Here is an 11,589-nt window from a genome sequence, read left to right on the forward strand (position 1 = left end):
AGTCCAACAGTACATAGACCAACCTTTGGACCCGACGACATACAGACAAGCCATAAACGACATTCATAGAGAGTCAGTTACCAACTACCTCGACTCTCGACCTATGAATGCCGTAATACGAGCCCAATCACCACCTGTGGAAGAGACGGAGCTTCAACTGCCACGAGAGACCCGCGTTACCCTGGCTCAATTACGGTCTGGATACTGTAGCCGCCTTAACAGCTACCTGTCCAGACTCGACCCCAATATCCCCAATGAGTGCCCGGCATGTGGAGAGTCCCCCCACGACACCAACCACCTCTTTACATGCCAGCTCAATCCGACTCAACTAACACCCCTCTCCCTCTGGTCCGAACCCATTGAAACAGCTCGTTTCCTGGGCCTCCCGTTAGTTGAGCTCGACGACAATGATTGAACGTAGACCCGAAAATGGCGGGGCTTAGTAGTGCCGCTACAACAACAACAACAACAACGAGACCAAAAACTTGGCAATTTCCTTCTACGACAACCGCACGCCAAGAACGCTCGAAGCGTATCTGCCGTCTATTTGGTTCTTCATTCTTTGATCAGGGGACACCCAAGTAGCTTTGTGGATATTTTGCTGCTGTCGGGTGCCGCGGCGAAGACGATCAGCCTCTCTCCGTTGTCAGAGGTGTTGTCATGAAGGCTGAACTTTTTGACTGTTGGAACAAATACATTTACCTTCTTCGCCCACCCTGGCGTTAATGTCAAGAAGCACGATTTTAACATCGGGACAGGGGCAGCGCTCATACGTTTCTCCTAGGCGCTCATAGAAACACTCCTCATTCTCATTGTCCTTCTCTTCTGTCCGTATGCACACACAAATTAGGCTGATCTCAATGTCTCCCACAGGGACCTACAGGCGATACAATATGAAATACACCGCTTATAACAAGCACGAAGACCAACTCGGCAATCCAATTTATGAGTTTTTGATCCTCGCCAAAGTACAGTTGACGTTAAGCACAAACTTCAGCTTCATCCAAATTCTCGCCGTTTGATCAAATGAGTCTTTAGATAAAGTTAAGTCTTGGAAGGTTGGAAGGTGCAATAATAACTGTCCATTATAATTACAACGATGTATGTTGCAAAATCGCGATTCTCCAGCTTAGAACAGAAACTGCCATATTCGCGTTGGTGACGGAATATGGAATAACGAACTGTATAATGACATGACAGTCTTAAACGCATTAATATACATTAATTTGTGGCTCATAAAATGTTAGTATAATAAAGTGCAAGTTTCAATTGCTTTAATTTTTAATATTTTTTCTTTGGCTGACTTGCGCTTTGTTATACTAAAATTGTATGAGCTATAAAACTACATACCGAAAAAGATTCTTAATGTTTTATTTCCATAGTGGGGGAAAACTCTATGCGTATCGGTTTATCGATGTACGCCCAAAGAACGTAGGTAACAAGAAGGGACAGCTCTTTATAATTGCAGCGAAAGTGCGCAACAGGAGTGTGCCTTCCCTTTTTCCCTAGTGCGTTTTTTGATTGGATGAAAAGATAAGGCACGCTCCTGTTGTGCACTTTCACCACAATTATAACGAGTTGTCTCTTCTTGTTATCTACGTTCTTTGGTACGCCCTCCGATGAATCGACAAATATCGATGTAAGTTTCGATGCATCGATGCGAGGAAAAACATCGATGTATTTTTGCCACTATCATCCCTAGAGCAAATCCAATTTTTGGCAGCAAATGTCAGTTACGCGGTTTTGTACTTTAAACGACGATAACCTTTTAGTCTGACATGAGAGGATAGTCTTTCCCAGGAAAGGACTATATATGTAGGCTTTTTAATGCGTTTACAACGATGGAAAAAGCGATTTAGATGTTTTTACTCTCATAGCAAGTCTTTAAAATCACTTGGATCAAATTGACGTTTTTTTGTGATACTGTCTGTATTTAAGTACATGTCGCTCATTTACTTCAATACTAGCCGAGTAAAATCAGACCTTTTCTGAAAAAAAAATGTAACAGTGATTTTATGATGCAGTTTACTTCTATTTGACACGTAGACCATGGATCCAGTCTTGCCCCTAAATTTCATATGGAAACATTCCGCCATTTTGGATTGTAGGTTTTTTGGTTTTTTTTTTCAATTTACAAGGTTAAACTAGATGCGCTTAAAATTTTACAATCAAGATCTCTGATTACGAGTCTGAAATCAGATCAGATTTTTACTAACATGTTACTCATACGCCAGGTACGTACGAGTGATTTAAATTTTTTTCATAATAAATGGTAGATCCAATTTGGATCCACCATTTGAATTTTAAAATCCCATTTCAGATTTGTAATTAGAAACCCCCGTCCAAAATGTCTCAAACAAATCGGATCGATTTAAATTTTTGTCTGCCATATTGGGTCCACCATTTTGAATTTTTCCAACCTGACCTCATATTCGCAATAAGCGGCCCAAAAACCCCAGAGGAAAGCGTTTCAAGCGGACCGAATCAATTTTAAATTTTTAGCCGCCAAATTGGATTCGCAATCATGCTCTGGGTTCGTAATCAGCAACCTCAAAAATATAAGAACCTGCTGTTACTTTTTCTTTTTTAGTGTTGGGTTCTCCGGTGGCACGAAAGTTGTAAAGCAAAATCTAATTTACGATTAGTTTAGACACCATATTTGAGACGCCATGTTGAATTTTTGAAAAGGCCACACTGTTTTTAATGAAGTTCTCTACAACCTTAGAGTTTCAATATTATATGTATTTCCAACAGAAATTGTCGAAAAATGGCGAAGATCGTGACAATGTAAAATTTTTTCGCAGTTTTTGCTTATTATTTACAATAAAAAATGTTTTTTTAACCTTCTATATAACAAATGTGGGAAATTAAATTCTCTACAAATGTGTATTAAACCATTTAATACGAAAAATGCAATATAAGCCTGCAAATCGCAAAAAAAAACAAAAAAAACTAAAATCCAAGATGGCGGAATGTTTCCAAATGAAATTTAGGGGAAAGACTGGATCCATGATCTACGTGTCAAATAGAAGTAAACTGCATCAAAAAATCTCTGTTACAAATTTCTTTTTGTTTTTCGTGCCAAATTTATCTAATTTTACTCAATACTCAAAAAACCAAAAATTCGAAAAAAAATCCTGCAATGCGACCGGAATCCGTCACAAATTTTACTATTTGGTATGTATAGTGATCTCCCCTCTACGATAATTCTAAGAGGTTGCGCATGAGGCAAGGTAATAAGATATTATACGCCATTTAAGTATTATGCAAACTAGGATTCTTTAAAGACGTAGTTATATTTCTGCTTTCCATTACCCAACCACAATTTCCCAGGCACCAATACATGATTTTCAATATGCCCCTTTCATTTCAGAAAAGAGCATCAGCGTGACATAAGATTGAATGGTGGACGTTCGAAGAATTATCACAGTATAAAATGGACTCAACCGCGTGTGGATCAATTATATACGATGTACACTCAGGAACCGCTGAGTATGCAATGCAACAAATCGGACGGTTATCGATTTGATGGATACAATTGGGAGGGAGCACCAGTGACACCTGTGGAAATTAAGATCCCCATGCATGGCAAATTCTGTCCAAACTATAACCCACTGTGGTTAAAACCCCTCGAAATAGGCGCTTGCGACTTACTTGGGGAATGTATATATTAAAACAGAACAACAGAGAAAGGGAAAAATCTGGATGCACAAAAGTTTCTTGTAGTTTTAAGATCTGTACATATATGCGACATTAGAAAGCTCCTTTGCGTAATTCAATCCCGATTTGTAAAGGAAGTGTTTTGTGTAGAAAAAATTGAGTGCGTCGAAGTCTTTTAAATAAAATGAGAGGTGCATCTGCCCTAAAAGCTTTATGAAATAACGGAAATTCTTAGACTAAATATTTAAGCGAACTACTTGAAGATCGTAATTAATATGGTAATTTCAAAATTTTAATCAAAACCAGTCAGAAAAGTACACAAAGTCTTTTTGGAGCTTAGCCAAAGAAATTTTTCATATAAAAATGCCTTCACAAACTGTTAAGGAAACTTTTTAAAGATATTTTTATATGAATATTCGAGGTCCTTAAGTTTAAACAAGGGTTGCCACAGAGTAAGGGAAATAGCGAAAGTCATTGTCGCTTTGTGAATGTTAATGGCATTTCGTTATTTGGAATGAAAAATATCCAAAGGTATATAGATAAGAAAACTTTCAAAACAAATAGTACGCACATATGTATGTAGATATTTGTGGATGTATTTATGTCTTTACGTAATGAGTTCACATTAAAACTCCTGTCCTCAGAAGCATGGTCTTCATAAGAATTGGATTGTAGGTAAAAAACGACCATTGTATTAAGAAATATTCAGGAATAGTGTTCGGAATTGCTGAATTTATGCTGAACCTAAATCAAACATAAAATATTTACACATACATACGTATAATTGTCCGATTTATTGAATATTGATGTACGCCCATAAGTGTCTGGTCCCAACCGGGGTACCGAAATTGCGCATATGGAAACTATGCATGTAGACATTATTTCGGTTTCAACTGAAACTGCATGTATGTATGCTTTATTTCGGTTTTTGCCATATGCATTATTTCGGTTTTTAACCGAAACTGTGCATGTATGCATTACTTCGTTTTTTTTCATATGCATTATTTCACTTTTAAAACGAAAGTATGCATATGCATAATTTCGGCATTTCTCATATGCATTATTTCGGTTTTCAACCGAAACTGTGCGTGCATGCATTATTTCTGTTTTCAACCGAAACTCCGCATGTATGCATACCTTCGTCTTTCACATATGCATTATTTCGGTTTTGAGCCAAAATTGTGCATGCATGCATTATTTCGGTTTTTGTTATATGCATTATTTCGGTTTTTTAACGAAAGTGTGCATATGGATAATTTCGCTTTTTCTAATATGAATTATTTACTTCTACTTAGTAAAGCTTTTAATCCCTAAGCGCGGCCGAAAGCCTCCTACGCAGAAAAAAGTTCTGCGCAAAAATACTTCCGCCCTTCTTTTTCGGCAACACAGAAAGGAAGTTCTACTTAGTAAGGGTTATAATCCCTAAGCGCGGCCGAAGGCCGCCTACGCAGAAAGAAGTTCGTTTTCATGTTTGCACTATTTCGGTTTATGTCATATGCATTATTTCGGTTTTGAGTCGAAACTGTGCATGTATGCATTAATTCGGTTTTTGTCATATGCATTACTTCGGTTTTGAACCGAAACTCTGCATGTATGCATTACATCGTTTTTCTCATATGCGTTATTTCGGTTTTCAAACGAAGAGTGCATATGCATAATTTCGACTTTTCTAATATGCATTATTTCGGTTTTCAACCGAAACTGTGCATATATGCATTATTTCTGTTTTTTCGCATGCATTATTTCTGTTTTTTTCATATGCATTATTTCGTATGCACAGTTTCCATATGCACAATTTCAGGGTGCCGTCCCAACCTTATGTTTTCCCACAGCAACCACTAACATAAAACATTAAAGGCGTGTTTAGAAAACACAACCAAATAACTATAAATGCCTGCATACATACATACATATGTATGAACCCAGCAAAAAATAGCGAATCGCTCCTACATAGTGGTAACATGTTCTAGAACGAATTACCCTATAATGTCTTTTAATTTTTTCGCCTCTTTTATGTATTGCCGGTAATGCAAAGTAGAATGTCCTTCATTGTTTTATTTATTCCGCTGCTTTGATTTGTTACTGGGAAAGCAAAGTAGAATGATTTACGTAGTCATCTAAAAAATAGAATGAATACCCAAAAATTATTTTTCTACCGTTACTTTCAGAAATTTCAACTGCATAAAAATAATTATTTGCATTGTTCGATTTACAGCGAAGTTGAAGTCAGTCAGTGAAGTAAAGTACATAAAAGAGAATGTCCAATTTTAAGTTTAATGAAATATGTATGTGCCGATTTTTAAGTAAGATCTAAATGTAATTATAAAAACTGATTTATAAAAATTTTAATTAATGTTAATCTTTTAAGACAATATTTATTTTCCGTTTTCAATTTAATATATGTACATGCATATCGTCGCTTGTCACGCAATACCTCGTATCCGTCAAATGCAATACCACGTATGAGGTGGCACAGAAAAATATTTATTTTGGTTACACTATTTCAAAGCCTCCCTATTTACTTTACAAATTGAGTTATGAATAATTACAGTAGAAGCTCATATTTAGCAAGTTCAGTTAGAAAACCATTTAAATGTTTGGAAGAAAATAAGTTTCTTTCCTCTTTTGCGAAATTTTCCGACTACCTTTTACGTGGTGTTGCATTTGGCGGATACATTTCTTTCTCTGTAACGCATTCTCTTCTCGTTTCTCTGGATTTTATTTATCCATTCATTCGCTTCTTTGTAAGACGTTGTCACTTCGTTTCTTTTCCATCCGTGATGTGTTCTCCCTTCGCTCGTAGGTAATGCTGCCGGTAAGAGCTTAGGCCAATGACATGCCCACATTAAAATAATTCCTGCTTGCAGCGAAAGAGTATGCGATGCCCATGGTCTAGTTCGATTCCATTTTAATTCTGTGGTAATCGTGTTTTTTGCTGGGTACATGCATATGTGCATACGTATGTGGCTGTGTACTTAAAATATAGAAACACTTCATCAATATGTAAAATAAAAATAGTTCCCAAATAAATCAGCACTTTTATGGAACTCAATGCCGGTGGTATTTACGATATAAGATATATGTAAATGCACAAATATATGTATTGATAATATCAAAAAAAAAACTAAAATATATTTAATGTATTGTATGTACAAGCAAAACTAGGATTGTATGTGTGCATATACATACATACACACATAGAATATGTAAATACATACCTGTACTAGGATCGTACAATGTTAGAAGTTCATACATACAAATGTACATACATATTATGTATATGTATATCTATAAGATGTGATAATAATATTGTATATTTACCTAAATCAATACACATAATAAATTATACATACACACATGAATTTAATGCAAGGGAATAACTAATTACGATGTAGAAATAAATGGATCACCATACCAGCAACAATGCAATGTGTATTCTTCTTTAAACCAGTGACGCGGTGTGCACCCATTTAAAATCTAGAAAAGTTTATAGGGCAAGCTCTGCAATTCTCTTCCGAGTGAATTTTAATCAAATTCACTTTAAATCCGACATTCAGGGCCAATTTCAGATGAAAATTTGGGAAAATTTTCCAATACGGAACCAGGCTTTTGAAAAATTTTAAATTTAAAATTAAAAATGAGGGGGTGTAGAGCGGGTCTCCCTGATTCTAAATCCGAAAAGCGCCCTCTTCGGAGGCTTATAGTCTTTAAGTAATTTTCATTTAAAGGTGGAAAAAATGTCGAATTCAACCTCACTTTTTGCTTTGTAGACCAATTGAACTGAAATGTCGGTGCTGCCACACATAACAAAAAATGCAAAAAAAAACACCGTAGACGGGAAACAATAAAAACGCACATAATACGGTCTTTTTTATTATATATAATTTGTAATAAAAAATCGCGCGTAAAAGTGTATACCGCGATTTTGTGTCCTTATTTGTGGTGTATTTTCTTTTAAAACCTATGGTAGCACACATTTACTCTTACTGTCGGCCATTGTTGTTTCTATTTGTTTGCGAAATGTGGAAAAATTTGTAAACACAATTATAAACGCGTTTTACTTAATCAATTAATTAATTAATGTAAATGAAAGTATTACAAACGCATGCGCAAATTTTAAGGATAGCATATTACTGTAAATATAAGTGAAAAGTGGCGTTTTTAATTTAAAATTTGGTAGTCGGGATATTTTAATAACAAATTACTTAAATACTATTAGCAACAGCATTGTGAAAGTGATAAATTCAGTTGCAGAAGAGCTCCATTAATATCCCCACCGAGTTTTATAAAAAAATTCCATATTCTTTGAATGATACAGCTATTAGTTCCGTAATGGAAATCTCAGTCGAAAATTTAAACGACACTTAAGTTTAATTTTGACTTTTTATTTAAATGCCATTAAGCTTTCGTTGGGTTTCAGATCAACTTTATTTAAATATGCCAAACAACACTATTGCTTGTTCCTTGCAATTGCTGTTGCAATTGTTTTTAGGTTTTCTGGTCATCTGAGAACGAATTTTTGAAGTTAATCAACAATCTCTATTTAAATACCTCCTCCGAAATTGGGCTTCAGTGTTCTGTATTAAATTTTATTTAGACGTTTTTCCTAAAGCAAACTACAGTGTTCTAGAAAAAGAATTCGATAACAAATCTTCGGATACATTAACATCAATTTGATACTGTAAAGTTGATACGAACAAATATGAAAATAAATTCAAGTGCGTATTTATTGCAATAAATAAATATTTAAATAGATAAACTATTTTAACAGAGATAATGAACAGTTTCAGTTATTCTCCAAATAATGGAAAACCAACAAGGCTTTGGTGGTAAAAACAGGCTGTGTGGGGTCTTTATGATACATATTTAAATGAAATCAACCAACTCTCAAGCGATATTTCTGAAAAGTTTTTAATAATATAATATAACTAATAATATCTTGTTTATGCCTACGCCAGCGCTGGCCTACGCCAGACACGCCTGCCATTGATGGCACGCAACAAAATAAGTTGGGCACGGTATTAATTGAGCACTCAATTCCTTTTATTTACTACCCATTCTACACAATTTTTTTTTTCGTTTAATTTCGACATTAAAGCAAGATCAACTCACACCCAAGAAAACAGGTCAGAAGAGCCAAAAATTCCTTGTGTTTACTACCCAATCGAAGCAATTTCTCGTTTTCGTTTAAATTGGAGATCAAAGCAAGGTCTACTCCCAACCAAGAAAGCAGGTAAGAAGAGCCGAAAATATAGACAGAAAACAACAAAATCCACATAAAACATTCGATTATTGAGTTCTATTCATCATTAATCAATAAGCTTTGTGCGCAAAGCATAGCTTCGCCTCCTTTGGTGATATTATGGGGGAAGTTCTCAAAAATATTGAACCCCATATATTCGCAGGCATTAAATAAACGAAGGTTTGAGGCTTATGCAGCATTTTTACTGCATTTGAAATGCAACATTTAGCACTTTCGAGCACATATTTTCGAAGAGCGTTCATGCTATCGCACTTAGCAAATGTACATTTACGCGAGTTCGAAATCGTATGGTTTTGACAAACAGCCGTGTTCCTGTCGCATATTCAGATCCATATCTATCACGATCAATTCGCACGGACAAGATAATGTGCAAATACCCCTATTGAAAAGGAAAAAAAGAAATTTTAAACAAACAAGTAAGAAAGTCTAAGTTCGGGCGGAGCCGAACATTAAATACCCGGCGCAATTATTAAATATATGTTTTCCACCTTTCCGAAAACTACCGCTACACGATAAGCCGGGGTGTATAAATTTTAAGTAAATTAGCGTCCTTAAATTTCGAAATATTGAAGTTTCAAGCATTACTGAAATATACCGTTATATGAAAAGCGGTCGTAATTTAGTCCGATTTCAATAATTTTCAGCGCTTTGCTTTTATGTGGCAAGCACAATAACCATACCGAGTTTGGTTCAAATTGCTAGAACGGTTAGCGAGATACATATATGTGATCATAAGTGGGCGGTGCCACGCCCATTTTCCAAAATTGTATCATAAGCGTATTTCTTGGTAAAAAATTGTAGCAACCATCAATTTTGAATAAATTAGCTTTAATATTTACTGATTTATCGAGGATTGCGTATTTTTCTAAATTACCGTTATATGGGATGTGGGCGTGGTTATTGTCCGATTTTAAAAATTTTCGGCCATTTGGTATGTTGTAGCAGGACCAATAACTTTGCCAAGTTTGGAAGAAATTGGTGCAGCGGTTACCAAGGTATACGCATGTAACCATAAGTAGGCGTGGCTACGCCCATTTGCCAAAATTTTTTAATATTCTTATTTTTCGTCTAAAACTCATTGTAAATATAAATTTTGAGTGAATTATCTTCAGTAGTTACTAAAATATCGCACTTTTCGTATTTCTGAAAATTACCGTTATATGGGAGGTAGGCGTGGTTATTGTCCGATTTCGCCCATTTTCAATACCATCTGTCCCATGCCCAAAAGAAGTCCACGTACCAAGTTTCGTTAAGATATCTCAATTTTTACTCGAGTTATCGTGTGCACAGACGGACGGACGGACGGACGTACGGACGGACAGACAGTCACCGCTTAATCGATTTCTCTTTTCATTCTGATCATTTATGTATACATTTGTCTATATCTATCTCGATTCCTTTTGCCTGTTACAAACAACCGTTATGTGAACAAAGTTATAATACCCTTGTGCACAAGTGCGCGCGGGTATAAAAATTCAATACTAAAACTTGAATTGGCGAATGACCATCATTTGTCGGTTCTGTCAATTAAAATTTCCTCAATTAATTAGGAAACAAAACAAACAGAGTTGATCACTAATTGTTCCAGATTTCTATCAGCATCACGTCGATGTTGAATTTGCGTAACTTTTCTTTGTCCAAATAATGTAAAATAAATAATAAATGAAATCTCGATCGGCGATTGACTGAATAGCAGCTAGCAACTGTATACGCGAAAAATCATGTTGCCACTTTTTCTCATTTACCATGATCGATTCGTGGAAATTTTTGAAGATCACATGGTTGCTTTTAGAATTTAGATGCTTAATGCAGAAATTGAGTTGCATTGACGAATTTTGTATGGTTAAATGTACATTTAGAGGTAAATGCGCTAAATATGCTTTACGCGTTGGTAAAAACAGCCCATTATGCAGCGTTTTTACAACATTTAAAATGCAAAATTTAGCACTTTCACTCATACATATATTTTCGAAGAGCGTTCATGCTATCGCATTTACCAAATGCATATTTACGCGAATTCGAAGTTGCATACTTTTGACAAACACCCGTGTTCCAGTCGCTTTTTTAGATCCGTATCTAGCACGAAAAAAAAAATTAAACATCAAATTTAGTACAAAAACTTGAGCTGTTTAAACCATAACCGAAATTTTGCTTGGGTAATAAACAATTTATCGGTGCTATCAATAAAAATTGCCTAAAGAAATTATTAAACCAAAAAAACAGCATCATATCGTTGTTGGATTAGCGGGCATTTTTTGATGTGAAACTTCTTAGTCGAGTTCGGAGATGGTTGCGTTAAATATTTAACACCAAGCCATAAACTCTGTATCGTTCGTTCGATTTTTAAAAATGAGGTGTCACATGAAAGGCCTTGTCCTTCGGGTGTACACCATAGCCTTAGTTCCATGAAAGGAGTTGCCACATGTTAGAAAATCGAATTCAAAATTTCTCTGCCGCAGAGGGTTGCGTTAAATATTTAACACCACGTCATAAAATCTGTATCGTTCGTTCGATTTTTAAAAATGAGGTGGCACATGAAAGGCCTTGTCCTTCTGGTTTACAACATAGCTTTAGTTCCATGAAAGGAGTTGCCACATGTTAGAAAATCGAATTCAAAATTTCTCTGCCGCAGAGGGTTGCGTTAAATATTTAACATTAAGTCATAA

At 35.6% G+C, this 11,589-nt stretch overlaps 1 protein-coding gene across 2 annotated transcripts in view; it reads left to right on the forward strand.

Moving 5' to 3' along the window:
- Positions 1–4,568, forward strand: part of LOC118735314 (tyramine beta-hydroxylase) — a 105,525-nt gene extending 100,957 nt beyond the window's left edge. Inside the window, exon 8 of one of the 2 annotated variants that reach the window (XM_036464997.1) lies at positions 3,374–4,568. In XM_036464997.1, coding sequence (XP_036320890.1) covers positions 3,374–3,674 — 301 coding nt within the window. In that variant the 3' untranslated portion in view covers positions 3,675–4,568. The remainder of the gene's footprint in view (positions 1–3,373) is intronic. The other variant, XM_036464998.1, reaches the window with a different exon arrangement.
- Positions 4,569–11,589: the final 7,021 nt, after the last annotated feature.

This window comes from Rhagoletis pomonella, unplaced genomic scaffold (genome assembly GCF_013731165.1).
Source record: "Rhagoletis pomonella isolate Grant_MI unplaced genomic scaffold, Rhpom_1.0 Rhpom_scaffold_00003, whole genome shotgun sequence".
Classification (NCBI taxonomy): Eukaryota; Metazoa; Arthropoda; class Insecta; order Diptera; family Tephritidae; genus Rhagoletis; species Rhagoletis pomonella.